The sequence below is a fragment of the Urocampus carinirostris genome, chromosome 2 (assembly GCF_059441175.1).
Source record: "Urocampus carinirostris isolate Australia breed hairy pipefish chromosome 2, RoL_Ucar_1.0, whole genome shotgun sequence".
Taxonomy (NCBI): Eukaryota; Metazoa; Chordata; class Actinopteri; order Syngnathiformes; family Syngnathidae; genus Urocampus; species Urocampus carinirostris.
In genome coordinates, this window is record NC_142350.1 from 57867266 (window position 1) to 57888264 (window position 20999).

The 20999-nt window shown below is 38.0% G+C and overlaps 1 protein-coding gene across 1 annotated transcript; it reads left to right on the forward strand.

Moving 5' to 3' along the window:
• Positions 1-5043: 5043 nt before the first annotated feature.
• rbm24b (RNA binding motif protein 24b) lies at positions 5044-17570 on the forward strand. The gene is made up of 5 exons (XM_088327288.1): positions 5044-5205; positions 5321-5616; positions 7197-7320; positions 9058-9112; positions 15975-17570. The coding sequence occupies exons 2-5, from the start codon at positions 5449-5451 to the stop codon at positions 16342-16344; spliced, it is 717 nt and encodes a 238-aa protein (XP_088183414.1). The 5' UTR covers positions 5044-5205; positions 5321-5448; the 3' UTR covers positions 16345-17570.
• The last annotated feature ends 3429 nt before the right edge of the window (positions 17571-20999 follow it).

A 20999-nucleotide genomic window follows, 5' to 3' on the forward strand; every position in this document is an offset into this window, starting at 1 on the left:
TTAATTTACCTTTTTGCCTCGCGTTTCTTGAAAAACTGATCCAATGACGTCTGCTTTTGCCGGAAATCCATGGGAAATGAGTGAGGAAGACGTCGCAATCGCCCGACCTCTCAACACTCCAGTGGATTCCTTTCCAAAAATTCAGACACTACATAGATTTTGCTAAAATGTCTTAAATTTGGGCGGATTGAACGATGGCTGCGTCCTCCTTCCCGCTATCTTGCCGTAAATCCTCGTCTCTGAACTCTGACGGTGACCCAAAGAGCATGCTGGGTAGCACGCCGCATGTGCACTAGGTTGCCAGGCAGATTTGAAGCGTTTGCCAGCTTCTTTACGTCTGGGAAACTCCGGGAGTGGCAAATAGCAGCACGTACTTTGAAACTTGAGGCAATATTTTCCCGCTCAGGTACTACCTGAAACTTTCTTACGTAGAGACATTTGTAAGTAGAGTTACCACTGTATGTCATATATTAAGGTATGATGTGACTGATTTATACGGCATATATTTGTTTGAATTTCTTTCTTTAAATTATTATTGCTATACGTGGCAGCATTGGTCCTTCATAGATACGGCGGGGACAGTATCCTGTACCCGATGGACAGAACGAGTTCTCTCTTTGTGAAACATTTTATTATAGACTTTGTTCAGCACTTGGATTATGAGGATTCCAAAGGCTTTATCCACAACTTGGATTCGATGATGCCTTATGTCCCCGTTTCCATAAAGGTGGACACATAACCTTTAAAAAAAATAAGTGTGTACCTGTGATGTGTGTATGTTATGACGATGCCCCGGCTTTCTGATCGCCACCTAGCCTTGTTTGGCTTGACTGATGTGCATATTTTTTGTTTTTACGTGAAATGTATATGATGACTGTCTGACACGTAATAGCACATATTATTAGCAGGTACTCAATAATAGATCACGTCCTATTTAGGATCCAATGACATGGAAGCAGGTGTCACGTTACCCAAGAGGATAAAGTTGTCCTGTTGGAACATGTGGCCGACTGCAGGCTAGGACCTTGTGATACTTTGTATAATAGTGTATGTTTGAGTAAAGACCCTTCGCCCCCTCTGCTGCTCTCCTTTTTGGAGATGTAAATATGTTTTTGAAATAGTATTTACGCTATTATGTACAGGTTTGTATTTATGATGTATCGGAAAAAGTGTTTAAATTGGTACAAGAATGTTCGAGAATAGAACATCAACAATCAAACTACCGTGTTGTCTTTTTTGTTATTGTCGAATGAAATGTTTACTATACATCTGAATATTTTTTGTAAATGTCATAATACTGGATACTCACTATTCAGAAAAAAATGGATTCTTAATTCTGTCCACCCAGCAATGATTTAAAATTGATTATTTATAAACAAATGTTTAACTTTAAAGTGACTAGAATTATGGTAGATATTTAGATGTCACTGTATTGTGTAGTGGTTAAGTTGATAATTTAGCAGACACTCAAAATAAGTAGAGGAGACATCAATGGATTTTCAACTTGCAAGAACCTTAACCTTAGATAAGAATTGCAACTTTTTCTAAAAGCCATTCTACGAGCCTTTGCTCTTTATTAAATCTTCTAGGTTACAAAAGCAGATCCGCCCCAAAGGGTGTGGATAACAAAGAACAGCAACATGATTGGCCGATGATTACAATTATGTAAACAGTGCATAATAGTCAAAACAATTAACAAAAGTCAAGTCATGTTTATTTGTGATGCCCTTAATCACAAGGATTCTCAAAGGGCTGCACAGACCACAGATTATTGTAAACCACAGACTATTATTACACCATCCCCTGATCTAAAACCTACATGAGGGCAAGGTAAAACTCAAAAACCTCAAAAGAGGAAAATTAAGAACCCTTAAGAAGGGACCGCACATGAGGTAATCCCCCTAGCAGCAATGGATGTTGTAATAACAATTAATACACAGATATCGTGAGGTATAGTAGTCAAAATAACCAACTGGCATATTGTTTGCAGATGTCTAATATTAAAAACAATGAACTTTTCAGTACCGGAACTGAAAATGAGTGATTAAAAAGCACAAGTAAGGTTACAAACTAGAAAATTTAGTGAGCACACTGCTTTATTTTTCCAAACCTTTCACACGGTGTTTGGTTTTTCCAGGTACCCATAGCAGCAAGATGGTAGACAATTGTCTCGGTTCCCTCTAGGTGAGCTTTTGTTATTCGAAATAATTTCTTGACCTATAAGTATTTTTAAAACTGCACGTTCATTTGATAGTTCATGTACCTTTTCTCATGATTCTATTTTTTTAATTAAATTTGTTTTTTAACGAATGAATAATACACCAATTAATTAACACTCTCCCTTTAAGTGTTAATGCGGTGAGAAAACTTTATAAATATAAAAAAACTGCAATAGAGCAAACATATTGGGGCTTCTGGTGCTTTTCTCCATGTGACCTTTCCAAAATGTCCCAATGTACTAACACAGAGACACACAAACATAAAACATGATACAGCAGCATGCTCAGCCTGTGTACATCTAATTTTGGCCTCACATGAATCCACCTTACTAGAATTGGGGCCGCACACAGAAGAGGGCAAAAGGTTCATGATAAACACATTTATTTGTATTTTTAATTAATGCAATGATTTAATCGTTTGATAAAGCATTTTAGTATCATATTTAAACGTTAGCACATGTTAAATGACTTTTGAATTGTCACTAAAAAGGTCAAGTACTAAAACGTGTCAGGAAAATATGGACCAGAGACATTTTTGAATAGATATTAATGTACTAGAGCTCACCAATAAAATGTTGCAAAAACTTGAGGGGGGAAAAAGTGAAAAAATATTAATATAAAGCACAATTTTCTAGTTCTTCTGCAAAATAATAAATATATTTTATTGTAATAGTTTTTTAATTTCTTTAATTAATCTATCCATCCATGCTTATCCTCAGTAGGGTCGCGGGGGTACTGGAGCCCATCCCAGCTTTCTTCAGGCAGTGGGCAGGGGACACCCTGAACAGTCGCAGGGCACACAGGGACAGACAAGTCACTCGCTCATTCACACCTAGGGACAATTTGGCTCGGCCAATTAACCTGACATGCATGTTTTTGGAATGTGGGAGGAAACCCACACAAGCACGAGGAGAACATGCAAACTCCACGCAGAAGGTTTGATCTCATGACCTCAGAACTGTGTTGCACACTCGCTAACCACTGCGCTGCCGTGCTGCCCTTCTTTATTTCATTTTTAGTGAAATAATAAAAACAAAAAACAGGGATAATTTGGTAATCTAAATGGTCAAAAACGTCCCAATTGCTACTAGTATTATAAAATGTCATAAGTCAGTGTTATTGATTTTAAAAAATACCCACATTTTTTTTAAATGTTGGGACACATTATAACTAGCTGACCTTGATTTCTGACTACTGCAAGACATAAATAGTGAAGTAGATTATTAATGCTTGGATTTTGTAATTTGCTCAAAACAATTATGTACTTGATTCTTTAATTAATATCGATTGATCAGTCATTGCCCAGAAACTGTAGTATTCTGTAAATTTTTGTGTAGGTTACGGTTGTTCCTGGACCTGACCTCAAGTGCGGTCCCCTTCTCAAGATTTCTTCATTATTATCATGTTGAGGCTTTTGAGTTTTTCCTTGCCCTCATGTAGGTTTTAGATCAGGAGATGGTGTAATAATAGTCTGTAGTTTGCAGTAGTCTGCGCAGCCCTTTGAGACTCCTTGTGATAATACATCCGAACATGACTTGACTAGATCCGTCAGAGAGCGCTAAGCCACGCCCACCATAGTTACCGTATCCGTGTATCACACGTGGAGCAAAGAGAGCGGCTGAAAAAACAGATAATTCTGATTGCATAGCTGAATAATTTCTTCCTTTTTATGGAAACATATCTCAAAAGACAGTAATAAAGGGTCTAAATTATTATATACAGTTATATTCATGACATCAAAGTGTCCAAAGACGCCAATAACCTTTAGGGGTGGATGCAAAATGTTGGCGATCTATGAGGAAGTCAGAAGCCAGTACTTACTAAACATAGAAATAGATTCAGATTTGTGGGGGATAATGGTATATAGAGGATACACAAATGAGTGATCCAGCAAATCAAATTCATGAAACGAGTGGTGCCATATTGGAAAGGCTATACGGCCCACTAAGATAAATTGTTTTTAAAGAACTATTACATGTGATTTCCATTTTGTAAAGAGTATCTTATGATACATAATACTAACATTTTGGGGGGGATTTAGTTAGTTGCACAATGCAGAACCGTAATGAATCACGTTTTAGTGGAAGTTCAATGTTGGCAACAAGATTGACTTGATATATTTGGACACACAGGACCAATCAAATCGACTAATCAGAAAAATATTATTTTTTCTTCTTTTTCCCTGCTTTTTTTACTTTTAATTTTTTCCCTATTTTGATTATTTTTCCCCAGCTTTTTACTTCTCTATTCTTGCCTCTTTTTTCTCTATTTATATATTTTTTATTTGTTTCTTTATTTTCTCTTTTTAAGCGTTTTAATTAGTTTCTTGCTTTTTCTTATTTTTTTTCTTTTTTATCCACCTTTTGTTTCCTTTTAATTAGCTTCCTATCCCTTTTTTATTTGGGTATTTTTTCATTTGACTTCTTTTCTTGTTTTTTTCCTGTTCTTGTTTCCTCTTGTTTTTTCTCTATTTTCCTTTTTTTTAAATTATTCTTTCGTTTCTTTTTCGGTAGATTTTTACTTCTCTATTATTATTATTTTTTATTCATTGGTTTCTCCCAGAGCCCAGATTTTCTTGTGCGCGGAGAAGTTCTGGGTAGTGAGCAATAAAGAGGGAACATTGCCTGTCACCATGCAGATTTCCCAATCCTGTGACCACCAGCTTTGTGTGTCCTCTGTATTTGACTCTAACAAACTCCACCATGGACCACGACGTCATCGCTACCTGTAAATTAAAGTCAACAACGAATAAAAGCTGCAGCGACGTCATCACCAAACAAACAAGCAAACGCACACCTGTCTCCCTCCGAACCAGAGGAGATGACGCCTTTAACCACCTCCGACCAGCAGGGGGCACTCGTCGCGCAAGCACCACCACACATCAACACCACCCGCACCCACAATGTAATAAACAACATTAGCAGCGTTTTCGTTTTTTGTTTAAATAATTCTCACGAACTTCGGTCGACTGTGTAGTAGTTTCGAGGTGAAGTTTAACACTATTTGGAGTTACTTTGAGGTGTTACACACTTTTACAAGTAGGCAACCAAGTAACAGGTGTTCTTTTTCCCTCCCTCCTTTCTTCTCCTCCTCCTCGCTAGCGAGCAGTGGACTTGACGCGTCCTAGACACGCTCCAAACACTCACGCGCCGTCACTTCATTAAGACCCTATACTCTGCTCTCAAGTGCCTCTTTTAAGTTCTTTCTTTCCCAACTTACTTTATAAAACATGCACTCAGCCCAGAAAGACACAACTTTTACCAAAATCTTCGTAGGGGGGCTCCCCTACCACACCACCGACTCCAGTCTCAGGAAGTACTTCGAAGTGTTCGGGGACATCGAAGAGGCTGTGGTCATCACTGACCGCCAGACCGGGAAGTCCAGAGGTTATGGATTCGTAAGTCTTCACTTCAAAAATATGAAAAACAAAACAAGTTGTTTTTTAATGTTCTTCGAGCACGTGCTACCTGTTACCTTCTGAGTGTTGCTGCCAATTTGAAGATAATATGTTGAAAGGTGTCCCTGACTAAAGTATTCCTGCCGTTCAACAGGTGTTACGGTCATTTAGGGTGTTTTTCAATGATTTTCTAAACAAAAGGCACTGTTTTTTTTATTACAAATTACACCGTCCTTTGTAAATGTTTTAAAAAACAATTCCTCGCACCAGTTTAAAGTTTTTTGGGATATAAAAGCTTTAATTGCCATATTGTGAAAATTAACTGTGATCTCTTGTGGTCAGGAGGCAATACAGGTTGTCTTTTCTACTTAATAATGTACATTTTTGTTTTCATTATATCATTTACCTGTTTTACTTTATTTTTTTTCATCTTGTTTTTCAAGAAAACAACAAAAATGATTCCTAAAATGATCTGACAGCAAACTATTTATTTTAATAATGTATTTTGTTCTTTTTTCCCCTTCAATTACAAATCAGACATCATCTCCCTGCAAAATGAATTGCAAACTTTGTCTACGCTCACTACCTCCTCATAGATCATTGTAAAAATACCTATGTGTTACCACCTAATGTATAAGTAAACTTTTAGTCCGCTGATGAATTGAAGAACACCCACCCTCTGGCAATAATTATCAACTTGGCTCTGAATATATGAAATTTTACGCAGCACACAAGATGACTTTTAACAGCACACTAGTGTTCTGCTGCAGATTGGTTGGGAAACACTGATTTAAAGTCTGAACTTGAACTACTTGTGTAAACATAACAAAAACAAGTAATCCCAATACTAAAAATCTGTGGCATTATTTTTACGTAGTGTTGATGCCATTATAGAATATATTCCAAACTGTATTTTATCTTAAGAAACTGCATATCATACTAGGAAAGGAAAATTAAATCAAATTTTATTTTTATGTTAACTCTAACACAAAAAGCAAAATATGTGATTTTCGATGTCCAAAGTTAGTGTATTTCAGATTGTCAGACGACAATGGCTCTCCTTAAATCTTTATCGTCCAACAATGTTTTTAAAAACAAAATTGTTGTAAATTTGTTCAAGATCGGGTTTGCTTTTTAAAAATTTGTGTATATAGTGGTTGGTATTCCAAATTTCACATCACCTAGAATCATTTGTGAAGGTTCAAATCATGAGCCCATTTTGACAAAATATAAAGGAATTACAGTTAAACAAAACAAGCACACGATTCATTATTTGTGACATCCAGGGCCGTAGCCCCGCAAATGCACATAACGCGCATTGCGTAGGCCCTATGCAAACTGACCAGGAGGGCACGTGGATGCGACCGTTTCGCGCACTAGGGGGGCCACCATAAAGCATTTGTGCTTAGGGCACCCAAATGGCCCTGGTGACATAGACTATGTATGGACATTAAAATGCCATATGTTATCCTATATAGACAACCCACTTCAAAAAACAAGATATTACGTATTGTTTCTAAATTTGAAAACTGATTTAAACTTTTTAATCGCGTTTAAAGTATCTTTTTGTCTTCCTCCAGGTGACCATGGCAGACCGATCCTCGGCTGACCGAGCCTGCAAAGACCCCAACCCCATTATAGATGGCAGAAAGGCAAATGTGAACCTGGCCTACCTCGGGGCCAAGCCCAGAGTCATTCAGCCAGGTGAGAGGTGTTTATTGTTCACTCCTGGAAGTGTATTTATTTATTTACAGGGATCAGAATTTTCCGCGGATCCGCGGATTTCCGCTGTTTTTGAACCCCAAAGGTCATTCCCGTAAATCGTCTAAATTCGATAAGAAAATATTTTGGGGGGGTGAGGTATGATACGTGACTGTTTCATCACCCCAAGTTAGCATTTAGACCATTGGTCGATAGGTTCGCTGATAACCAATCAGCGGAGCTTTTGTTCAGAGCATTGGCTTTCTCAATCAAACATGGCGCTTTTTCCGGTCTTTTCAAACGGTGAAATGAGTGTTTGAAAAAGTAAATATGAAAATACTAAGAAAAGAAGACGAGGCTTTTGTCTCCGAGATTGATAAAGGAATCAAGAATAAATTTAAGTGGTCATGGCTGGAGAAGACTGTCACAGTAAACGTTAAAATCGGCGCAAAGATCGAGGAAGTTACAGAAACTTTGAGCCAGTTCATCGCAAAGTGTGATGTTCCAGGGAAAGCAAAGTGTCTATACTGTGTCGATCTGATCAATTATGGTACGCGAGGTTGTGTGGCACTGATCGATCATGCTGAAATGAACAAGCACAAAGCAAAAATAGCTTGCCGGCGATCAAATTATGCACTCGGATCCGCATTTAAAATCGGCAGTGAAACTAACAGTAACACCACCGGTTCAACATTATTGGCCGTTCCAAATCCTTCCACTTCAAATACTAGCAGCAGTCAACCACTGGTTCCCCTGTGTGACAGAAAATCCCAATCTGAGGTATTTATAAATCTATTTATTTATGAAATGATTTTATCTTTTGTGTTTATACAATATTTAGAACAGGATAAACAAAATTTAAAATTTGTTATAAACATGATTAAAATAAATTATTTTGTATCATCATGATAATTTTCAATATTACAAATGCTTTTAATATCAATATATTATTATTTTTTTAATTTATATATATATATATATATATATATATATATATATATATAAAACAAAACAGAAACCATGTATTTTATATATATATATATATATATATATATATATATATAAAAAATACATGGTTTCTGTTTTGTTGGATTTAATTCATTCTAGTGCAATTTTCACATAGCAAATAAGATAAATGCTGTTGGCTTCAGGGGGGCTTTGCCCCCCTCAGCCCCCCACCGGGCTCCGCCCTGGTCCTGGCCGGGGCCTACGGCCCCTGGACCCTGGCTATTTCAGCTGAAAATGAAAATCTCCATTCTGATCCCTGTATTTAGTTTTTAATTTGTCGTAAATAACCCTTTTGGAGCACTCAGCCTTGAAAATGTTATTCCACCCATAAAAATGTATGTTGTTTTCTTTGTGTACTCCCTTTTGCACAAGCTTTTTGCACAGAATGTTTTATTTTTTTTTCACCTAATGTTCTTTAAATAATTGTGCATCATATACGTATATTCTTTTGTTTCAAATCAATAGTCTTCCAAAGTCGGACAGTTTACCTAAAGAAACACTGGTGTACTTGACAAGTTGTTTTAAATACAAAAATACTTCCAAGTCACCACTCAGCCTGTAGAAATAATCAAATTCATTTGCAATGGTGTGTTTTAATACAAAATCCCACTGTAAAGGTAACGCTTATACTTTTTAAGAGAAATCTTAACGACTTGGTATTCCTTCAAGGTGAAGTTTAATGTTGTGCCTCACAATAAAGAATATTCCTTTCTAACTTGTTGTCTTTTCTAGGCTTTGCATTTGGCATGCCTCAGATCCATCCAGCATTCATCCAAAGGCCTTATGGGTATGTTGCACAACTCCCACCTTCACCGCTTTCAAAAAAATGCCACAGAACGGTCACGTTATCATGCCCTTTTCATTGTGCCCATCACCTGTTTCCCCCCTGATGAATGAGTGTTCGTCTCAGTGTTGGCTGTGACGGAATTGAACATGTGTCCTCCCCTCCCTCCCTTCTTTCTTAGCCAACTGCCGGATTGACTTCATGTTGTCTGTGTCTCTCTCTGATCTGACAGGCTCTGTAACGGTTTAAATAGCAGATGATGGTTTGAGGAATAGCCGAGTCTACTATTGGGCAGAACGCTAAAGTGTTACCTGTAAACATACACAAACGAACTCAATGGTGACTAGATGCATGGGTGTCCCTTTTTTGTTTTTGATGATTTGGGTTGGTTTTCATAGCACATAGATTGGTGTGTGCCTTGTTTTCAGTATGAAGTGGTGTCCAGCTTAACTTGTGTGCTCATTTCTACAACTATTTTGGGCAGGGGCGTCGATTCTTTTATTTTTCCCTCGACGATTTGAGTTTTACTAGGGCGGTGTAACTGCAATGGGTTGTTGACTCTTTAATTCCTTTTTGCAAAGCCTGCTGTTTATACCGCCTCCCTTCGTTTTTGAGTTAACCTTAAGACGCTCATGTTTTGTTGTGAACACATAAAAAAAAAAAGATCTTAAGAGTTCTCAAAGAATTCCCTGCAACAAAACAAATTCAGCCTGCATGCTGGAGTTTTTTATTTTTATTTTTCATTAACCCATTGCTTTGGTTTCAGTTGTATACCTTCAGAAAATGAGCCTTGCAAACTGTAGACCTCTGTAGGTCAACAGACAAATGTTTAAGCTGCAGACACGAGATCCGAGCGCGCCTCACGGGCAGCAGCTGTCTGCTGCAATGATCTCCCCGGCCTCTCAAATTCGGATGGAAAATAGAACCGGTGCTGTTAATAATGCAGTGCGCAGGCATCGCCGCTCAGCTGTGGACAACAGGTGGAAGGCTTTTGGACACATGCTGCAGATTACTCGCGTGTCCTGCCCACATACAAAGCGCCTTTATTTAGCTCGCTACTGGAAGAACTGCAAAATATGCATTAAAGCAAGGGCATGCGCAAGTGCCAAATCTTTTTTATTTTATTTTTTTTCAAAATGGTGGATGGGTCAGTTTATCGGTGAAAGTGTACTCATAGATGTCTTCGTTACAATGTAGCTCCCACTGCAATTTCATTTTTACGCTAAACCTACATCTTTCCTAAATGGAAAATGGACAGCTTCCACACTAAATGTGTTCATACCAACAGAAATGATAAGAGGAATTGAGCAGAAATAATTCAACTCTCATTGACGTTTGCAACCATTAATGGTAGTTTATAAATTGATGTCGATAACGTTGAGAGCCGTCAATGGCATCTAACGAGTTGAACATCCAAAAAAACACAGCAAAAGTTAAAGATGGGGTGGATCGTTTGAGGTGTCCTCAAATAAGTTGAAAGTTAAATATATATTCATAAAGTAAGTGTTAACGATGCTCAACTAAGTTCGAAGAGCCTTTGTGTCTTTTTTCCTGCACTGCGTCTATCTGCTTTTATCGTACTTTAAGCAAAGCTGTTCGGGGCGGAACTTATTACAGAAGAGGAATTCGGATTGGGGGTATAGCTGGTTTACTTTTGTTTGTTAGTGTAGCATGAAAATGGTGAACGTAATAAAAGGCCTGCTTCAAGTAGAGTCAAGACACCAACCCAAACTCCAATAAAGATGAAAAAGAGAGTTTATCCTAGCGCAGCTAAGAAATGCACGTGTGTCATGAACAAGCTGACAGAGGCTGAAATGATGATACAAATCAGGAGGTGGCAGCAATGAGTAAAAAGTCTCATTCTTTACAGCTCCTTTAAGCAAAACAATGTCATAATACAATTTAATAAAATCATTTTTTCAAGTAAAATTGTCTTTTACCCCTTATAGAGTGTAGTATTTTTTTTAAATACTAAAATTAGTGTTCATTTTTTAGCGGCACTTAGTGGTAAAAAAATGAATTATTTTATATTTTTTTTAAAAACCTTTGGATTTAAGCAAGTGAAAACTCATACGCATTTTTGGAAACACTCTTAGGATGAGAAATTTGCATTAATCTTACATGACAAGGGGCCTCACTTAAAGTGTGCTGAAATAATTTTTCGTCGTCTTGCTGCTACAGGTACCCGAAAACCTCAAAACGGTTGGCCAAAAACTTGCTAAACAAAATTTTGTGTTTTTGTCACTGACTCTCCGTAGTCTGTATTCTTCCTTATGCTTTGTAGCATTTGTTTCTGGGTTCACGACACCCAGCAGTCAAATAATAAACACTATCTCTTTAAGATTGCTCAGTAAAATTAATTTGGAGTTGTAACATTTTCTCATGGCACTCACATCAAAGAAAAATATAAATAAACAAGAAACATAATACTACAAATTAGCAAATGTATCCACCCCTGAAACCAAAAATATGTTTAGAAATGAGCTTTTAGCTTTCTTAGAGAAAACCTCAGGAAGTTTTTGTTGTTTTGTGCCACCACTGTGATCCCCGATAAACAGTATCAGAATTATTTTGAACAAGTCCAAAAAATAAAGTACAAATTTGGTATTTGTTTATCTCGCTAAGAATAGAGATACGATTATTTACTTAGCAGATCTTTTTTTCTCCCCGTGAGATGAGATTCGGCACCCCAGTTGCCAAGTGGCCTGCCATGTGTTACTGAAAGAGATCAGCGCGTCCTTTGGACATGACAAGGGCGGCAAAAATAGCCTCACCTCCAGCCTCCCTTGTCAATCAAGTTGACATCTGTACTTTTATGTGGGGGAAAGGGGGGATTCTTGTATGTCCAAAAGGACAGATATAAACCTCTCCCACCTGCTCCTATATATTTTCTGAGTGCCCTTAAAATTCCTCTGCAGCTAAATGTAAGCTAGGTGCCCCTCGACTGGTACAAGGGGAGTATAGATTTTTTTTTTTAGGCTTTTAAGTTTGGAAATTGTTAACGCGACCAAGATTTTCTGTCGCACATAGAGCGAGAAGTTTTCATCTAATTGTGATACCCATTCTAAGGACTGAGAAAACCTTTGATCAATTTTTATCTGAAAAATGTATTTTGAAAATGCTGTCGAGGGGTGATGACATGAGAAACTCGGGTTAAGCTATTGACCAAGCATAGTTCAACTGCTTTCTAAAGCAGAGTCCTGATTGGCTGAACCCTGAGGGTTGTGATCGCATCTTAATCCGACAGATTTCACAAAGGTTGCCCCCAGAGATGGATAATCACAGCTCACTATTGCTTCATAACTTATATTCTACAAAACACAATGCTGTGTTTGGATCATTATACAGTCATAACATAAGTGTTAAGAAATATTCTAAGTTAGTTGGACTAACTTAGCAAGTGATTTACAAGTCATTCTTACTGGTACAGAGCATATGGGTGACTTAATTTATACAGGAAGATTCTGGTGGGCTTCCAGGATTTAATTGGTCCTGCCACAGTCTCATAAACTTGTATTAATAGAATTGTAATAATAGTTTTAAAAATATAAACACAAAGTTAATCAAAATAAACATCCATTAGGCCCTGCCCCATACAGAAGCCCATGCTCTTACTGACACACACTGCACTCCCAATTGTTGCTGTGTTTGTCCCGCCCCGCCTGCACTGTGTTAGATGGTTGGGTAAAATAGGACATCGATGAGCGTACGGTTTTCCAAAGATGAACATTTTTCAACTCTAAGCGACCTTAAATAAATGTTTAATGCTGTGTGTTCTGCACAGAAATATCATCTGCCCAGGGCCTTGCCACATTACCGGGATTTTCAACAAAGCATAAAAATCCGTTGCTGCCATTGAAATAGGATAAAGTTGGCTCAGAGCAGGAAAACGCTACAGTGGACACTGGCCCTAACTGTAGTTCATAAGTTGCGCATTACAATAACCTGTAAACCATCGAAGAACTGGCATCCTGTCATAGCAGCAATCATAAAAGCGGCAGTATGGGTAAATAATACTGTGATTTACCAAATCACTGATTTGAGTATTACATTTAAAAAATGTAAAACTCGTATACCTTTGGTATGTTTACCCCCGATACAATACCTCAGAAAAGTACAGCATCAGCATAGGATTAATTCTAGTTTTTTTAGTCTAATTAAATCACAAGCAGATTTTTTTAATGCAAACTCCTGTCTCATTTACCAATCCTTGTGGGTGTGACTTGTTTGCTGTGTCATTGCCTTTCATATCTAGTGTTTTTATGATTTAATAGTTTAAAAAAAAAAGCCCCCACGTTTATTATAGATCACAGCTTCTTTATTTTGTTCTTAAAATGTAAAACCTTAGAGCAGGGGTTTGGGAACCTTAGGCTTTTTTTATGATTGCATCTGGCTCAGAAACAAAATTGGGGTAACGCAAAGTTTCTCTGTGTTCCATTTATGGCGTGAGCAAAGGTAATTGTAGTACACGCAAAGCCAAAGCAACGCTGTGAGCGCTGATGGTTTGGTCCAGTGTATATATAGGGCAGTTTACAGTCAAGGTGTCACACCAACAGACTCTACTTTGGCTGCACATTGTCAAGGAATCCTTTTGTTTGGACGCTTATACAATAAGGGTATGTTCACTGTTGAAGAACTTTATGATAAAAACCCAAAGAACAAACTGAACAGCCCAAAATGCCAGTAAAGCACGAAAGAGCAATTTGATTTGGTGAGTGGTAGGGATCAGCGAGTTATGCACACGGCGCACGCACTACCTTCTATCTCTCACCCAGTGGCTGTCTACGCCGAAGGCAAATACATTGGTATCTTCATTTGAGGTATTCTGTGACATTTTTACTTCAAAATTTTGCTTGCACCTTGAAGCCATTATTTATGACAAAAACGACGGTCAAAATGAGCGTGAGGAAGACCGTTTAAGTGCTAAATTTATTTTGATATGGGACACAGGCTGTAGCATTATTTTTACTTAGTACATTTTATCAAACATCACACATTGAAATAGAAAGCGCTGAATAATTACCTTGTGTCTGAAGAGCAGTTTAAGCGTTTTGTTGAATTTTGTCTTAAATGTATATGGTGTGGCTCTAAAAAAAAAATCAAAATATTATGCTTTCATGGCTCTTTGAGTTAAAAAGGTTCCTGACCCCTGTCCTACACTGTCCACCCACCAGGGTCTCAAAAAAAATCTATGGGACACACTGTCCAATGATCCCCAGATATATGTTGGCCCTCATTGGCTCAATGTATGAATTGTAGTGTTGTGTTGGTATACTTCGCCTATGTCTGGATATGGTTGAATCAGGGGTCTCCAACGTGGTGCCCCCTGAAGACAGTTGAGGTTCGCGCGTACATTTTCTGAAAATAGTACTAGGTCATTGTGATTCCCTAGAATATATATATATTTTTATCAGTTGACTGAGTCTATTTAGCCCATTTTTTAATAATTAACCTGGTAATAACATAGTAACAACATAGAAATAACGCAATTGTTAATTTACAAATTCAAATAAATTCCAGGTCATGGGTATAATAGAGAAAAATTTTAAACAATTAAATAAATGTGAATCTATTCATGTATTAAACAAATGTATTGATTCATTTTACAGGAAATACAACCAACAGAATTCCAATTTGTGGGTTCTACAAAGCGAATGAGCAAGAAATGTGCATTTTTTTTACCTCGCTAGTTTTTCGGCAACCTTTTTAGCTTTGTCGTCAGCTATTTTCCTACCTTTTTAGCTATTCAGCAAGCTATTTACATTTTTTGCCTGCTACCCAGTTAACATTTTACCTTTTGCTAGTTATCATGCTAAATGTCGGTCTCATTTCTAGCTATCTAGCATTTAGCTTTCTATCTGGCTAACTATCAAACTACCTTTAGCTGTTTAGAAAGCGATTCAACTAAGTTGCTATTTTTTAACTTTATATCAAAGTGGGTGCCCTTTAAGCTAATTAGTAACAAAAAGTAGTACGACCCCTGGAGACCCCTGGTTTAATGATATGAAGAAACACACATTTAATCTGCATATATAGACTTATTTCAATGTGAGCAATATTATCCACTCCTTTGTGTAATAGTAACTTGAAGTGACTGAAACGAAAATATAATTTCAGATGATCTGTTGCACCACTGGTAGGCCACCTTTAAGGTTCCACTGTATAAAATTGTTCTGGGTTTTGGTAAGCTAGGCCTTAATTTAAAGATTCAGGATTGTCTTTATTGTCGTTAACTTAAACATGCTAATGAGATTTTCTTTGCGATCCCGGTGTATAATGTTGATAATAAGTGTAAAAACTAGGATACAATAAAAATCAAATCAAATATGTATATGTACAACGAGGAAATACTGTACATATATTCTGTGTTGTTGTATGTGTGAATCAAATTGCAGCTAAGTGTAAACAAAGTGCATTGTGCTGTGGCTCACAGCCTATAGCTCACTGAATTATTTAGCAGTTTTCATAGCAGTGACGTGGACTTGTTTGCAGTAGATTTGGTTTGGTTTTGTGTTGAAGGACCTAACACGTGTGGGCATGCTCCTTGGTGTGCTGTTGGCGTGACCGAGTGGGCACGACGACGCCCGCTCCGTTTTCTCGACGTGGTGGGGCCGTGCGATCGGCTCGCATTTTGTTGCCAGGTTAGGTGATGCGGGGTTGCTATTTCAGATTTGAGGGGCTTTTATGACGCTTATTTTATTTTCTTATGTTTTTTAAATTCTAGGTAGGGTTTTTTTTTTCCTCCAAGTTTGTTAATGAATGGATTTGCTGTGTTCTGAAAACTGGGTTGACGTATTTGCGGCGGCTGCAGGATTACACGCGGCGTGACGCCTTTTGACACCAATCGTGTGTTTGTGTCCTGCAGGATCCCGGCTCACTATGTCTACCCTCAGGCTTTCGTACAACCGAGTATGGTGATCCCTCACGTGCAGCCCTCCAGCGCTACGGCCACAGCTGCCGCGGCGGCCGCTGCCGCTTCCTCGCCTTATCTCGACTACACCGGAGCCGCCTACGCTCAATACTCTGCCGCCGCCACTGCCGCCGCCGCTGCAGCCGCCTATGAGCAATATCCGTACGCGGCCTCCCCGGCCCCCGCAGGCTACATGACCACCGCCGGGTACGGTTACGCCATGCAGCAGCCGCTAGCTACCGCGGCCACCCCTGGTGCCGCCGCAGCTGCAGCTGCCTTCAGCCAGTACCAGCCGCAACAACTGCAAACGGATCGCATGCAGTGAAAAGGAGCACTGGAGGGGGGGGGTCATCACCCCTGTACAACTGGGGTTACGTTACTGGACAATGAGAGTGGTCCGCACAAAAATTTTAACTTGAAAAGTGATGAAAAAGGCAGGATGTGCAAACAAATGCTGTATTTTATTCGAATTAGATCAGTATTTTTTTGTGTTATTTAATATTTATACATCAAGGAAAGGATTGAATGTTAACTAAAACAGACTAACTGAACCTCATGACTAATTTTTTTTTGTATATATATAAATATGTATTCTTTAAGTGTTCCCAAGTGCATTTATGTCTTATGATAACGAGTCTTCCCCTCTGCGTGTGACTGAGCAAGTCAATCATGGTGCATTATTCTGACTCAATCTATGCAAACAGCTCTCTCTAGTGTCCCTTTAAGTCTGTACATCATTAAAAGTTTGGGCTAATTGGCTTGGAAATGTTTGGATAAACTTGAAATGTGATGTAACCTAGATTAACTTTTGAATGCACAGCTTTGTGAGTCTTCCTACAGTTGAGAGTGAGCAGAATGTGGATCAATCCAAAATAATCATGGATAAAACACGTAGAAAACCTGACTCTTACAACTATTAAGCGGTGTAAAAATGCAATTGATACACCTCTAACATTTATTGTTAAATCCTAAAATGTCACCCTTTCATTATTCTGAACTTTGTGTGTAGTTTTCATACATTTTCTATAACAGATGAGGAAAATGGCTGAAGCTGGAAGAAAAACACATCAAACTGCACATCGAAAAACGTCTTTTGAATGCGAATCAGTGGTTTAATTTTCCTAATGTGCCTTTTAAGTTATGCTATTTATGTATTTATTATGGATGCCTACAATAAACCCTTTTTATTTTTGTGTTTGCTGTTCAGTTTGATCCGCAATGTTTTTGTGGGTCTCTAAAAGGTTTTTGTCAACATTTGTCTAAAGAACAAAGAATCAGTGGAACAGTAGCAATAACTAATGTAGCTTTATGATGTCCCGTTTATTGAATGTTGCTTTTTTTTTTTTAATAAAATTTCACTTGAGCTTTTTGACAAATTTCTGTCACCTTAAATTTGATTGTGAAATGCAAAGGTATTTCATATAACATTTTACAAAGAAGAGTTCGAAATATGCACGTTAAAGGGAAAATGACAAGTGTCGAATATTCTGTTTGGATATGCCTCTGAGTGATGTCAATTTTTGTAAGAAAATAAAGGTTTACCAAAGAAGACATAGCGTATGTATTTTCCTCCAATCGGTTGTGTGTTTTTCGTATTCTAAATTAATTAGACCACACCCATGTATATATTTTGAAAAAAGCATAATGGCCCAGTGTTGCTGGGCTTCGTTTTGCCGGGCTTGCATTTGCTGGGCATTGTACTTGAGCGAGGTGGTTGGGGCTGTGGCTCGTTGAAAGATCGCCAGGGAGCCACTAGGGGGTGCCAAAGAGCAAGAGTCGATTGTACGTAAGCAGATGTTTATTGATTTCGTTGGTATGTAATAGAAATGCCTTGGCACACGGCTAAATACACTCCCAGAGGCTTAAAGTACTGTTTTGTAAATTTTCACGGAAATCGGTACAGCCGTTTTGAAGCATTTAAACCACATACACACATCAGGATTTATATAATAGCCTGGATTTAGATCAGGGGTGTCAAACTCATTTTAGCTGAGGGCCACATGCTAGAAAATAAATGTCACGGGGGCCACCCTAGTAGATTTAAGAGAAAGAGAGGGAGATGAAGAGAAAGAAAACAAGGGTGATAACGTAAGAGTGCGAGAGAGAGAGAGAGAGCGAGAAGGAAAGAGATAGAAAATGGGAGAGATATAGAGAGAGCATAATATAGAAAAAAGAGAGGAAGATAAAAAAAACAAAAATTAGAAGTGAAATGCAGAGTCAAAGAGAGATAGAGAAAAAAAGAGTGAGTGTGTAAAAGAAAGGGAAACTGAGCGAATGAAAGAAATGGAAAGAAAGGAAAAAAAGAAGAAGAAAAAAGATAGGAATTAAATAATAAAAAAGAGAGAAACAGAGAAATGGAGAAAGAGAAAGAAAAGGGGAGAGGAATGGAGAGAGCATAATATAGAAAAAAGAGGGGGAGAGAAAGAAACAAAGAAAAAATTGAAGTGAAAGGTAGTGTCAAAGAGAGATAGAGAGAAAAAGAGTGAGTGTGAAAAAGAAAGGGAAAGAGAGAGAGTGAAAGAAATTGAAAGAGAAGGTAAGAAAGAAATAGTAAAAAGGGAGAAAGAAAAAAAGTAGAAGGACTGAAATAATAAAAAGAGAAACAGAGAGAGAGAGAGAGAGAGAGAGAGAGAGAGAGAGAGAGAGAGAGAGAGAGAGAGAGAGAGAGAGAGAGAGAGAGAGAGAGAGACCAAAAGAGATAGAGCTTTAGTTGCTTCACAAGTGGTGCCTGGCTTTGGCGACACCAGGCGGGCATATTTAAAACCACAGCTCATTTTTCTCTCTCGCTTCTCTCAGTGATGTCTGGCGGGCCGGATCAAAACCCTAGGTGGGCCTGATTTAGATCCACCAGATTTAAGCTAAGGGTCAGCAAACAATGGCTCTGGAGCTGCATGCGGCTCTGTGGCGCTTCCTAGTGGCTTCCTGACACTTTTTCAAAATTGTTTGATGCTGGAAAGAGATGGTGACTGTAGGAGAACAAACATGACACAAACATTCTTAAAGGTTTCCAAAGAATATAGATGTAAACAGTATGCGTTGTCTTCCTTATAAGGCTTGTATAAAGCATTCATTTTTGTTTTTTGGGGGGAGGGATTTAATCAAGCTCTTTCAACATTTTGGGTTGCCAAAACCTGGTTTCAGCCGTACCTATCAGTTTACATAATACTTCTGGAACATTTTTTTTTTTACTAAAATAACTTCCCAAAAACGAACAAAAATGTATGTGTGTTTCGTATAATTTGCCAAACATCCATTGTTAATTTGATTAAACCCTATGCTTTTATCTGACTTTATATCTAATGTAAAAGTAAAGGGTTATTACCAGGGTTGGGTAGGGTACAAAAATATGCTCTATAATGATAAATAAAGTTGAGTTTAACTTACTTTTGGAAGATGGGCTTCAAGTGTTAGGCGATTTCCTCCTCTGTGGTAAAAAGTGGCAAAAAAAAAAGCGATCCAACCATTTTCTCAACCGCATCAAGCTTTCTTATTTACCTTTCATTTCAAAAGAAACGGCTCTCCTCTTCTGTACACTTTACACTAACCATATTGCATGGATGCAGGAGATATTAAACAATAAGAACGTCAAAGTTTTTAGTGTGCTGGAGAATACAGTACATGTAGTATGTTTACACACGAACTAGGAAGTAGAAGCCGGATTTCTTCTTAGGGGTGGATGATGGGTGACATCCCACAGCGCCACATGCCAGTAGCGGCGGAAAGAGGCACTACAGTCATTTTGTTTCTGTCGCATTTTATGTTAATTTTGCCGGAGATCAAAGCTAGGAGAGAAAGCTTACAACGTGTTGTGAGTGATCATTTTATTCATATTTAGTTTCTTTTGTTTTTTATTAGCATATTTGGTATTGGAGTAATCCAAAAGTAATTGATAGTAATCAAGTTAAAGTAACCCCACCCAACCCTGAAAATAGCATTATATTGTCGAGTATTCAGCAGCACGGCAGTCCACTGGTTAGCGCATGTGTGACACAGTTCTGAGGTCATGGGATCAAACCTTCTTGCTTGGAGTTTGCATATTCTCCCTGTACTTGCGTGGGTTTCCTCCGGGCAATTGGCCGGTCCAAATTGTCCCTAGGTGTGAATGAGCGAGTGAGTTGTCTGTCTCTGTGTGCCTGGCGACTGGCTGGCAACCAGTTCAGGGTGTCCCCTGCCCACTGCCCGAAGTTAGCTTGGATGGGCTCCAGCACCCTCGCAATCCTACTGAGTATAAGCGGTGCAGATAATGGATGGATGGATGGATGGATGGATGTTCAGTATTCTTTCATCCAGGGGTCTGCTGGGTAACTCCAACATTCATCTTCTCCAGTAGGTGGCAGCAGATTACCTTTTTTTTTAATGAGGACAGCATGCTCATTGACTGTTTAGGACTACACTGCTTAAAATAATATCAAATAAAATACAAATCTTTCACATATATTTGGTGATTTTCAATATTTTTCTCATTTCATTAAAAATTGAACATAGTAAAAAAAATGTTCCACTGGCAGATAATTTTTACTCATTTTAGTTTTTTTGTTATATTTATAGAAAGCAAGATTAAATAAATCAATTTAAAAAAACAGATAAAACATTTAGTGTAGTTATTCCAAAATTACAGAAAAAAAAAATCAACTTATCCGCAAGGTTGGGTAGGTTTACTTTAACCTGATTACTTTCAATTACTTTTGGATTACTCCAATACCAAATATGCTAATAAAAGACAAAAGAAACTAAATACGAATAAAATGACTACATTTTATGCAGGCTTGGGGAGTAACGGAATACATGGAACGGCAAAAATGATGTTGGCAAGCTGTTTGGATTTATTTTCATTTTGTTTCTGTCGCATTTTATGGTAGTTTTGCCGGAGATCAAAGCCAGGAGAGAAAGCTTACCACGTGTTGTGAGTCATAATTGTATTCATATTTAGTTTATTTTCTCTTTTATTAGCATATTACAGAGTAATCAAAAGTAATTGAA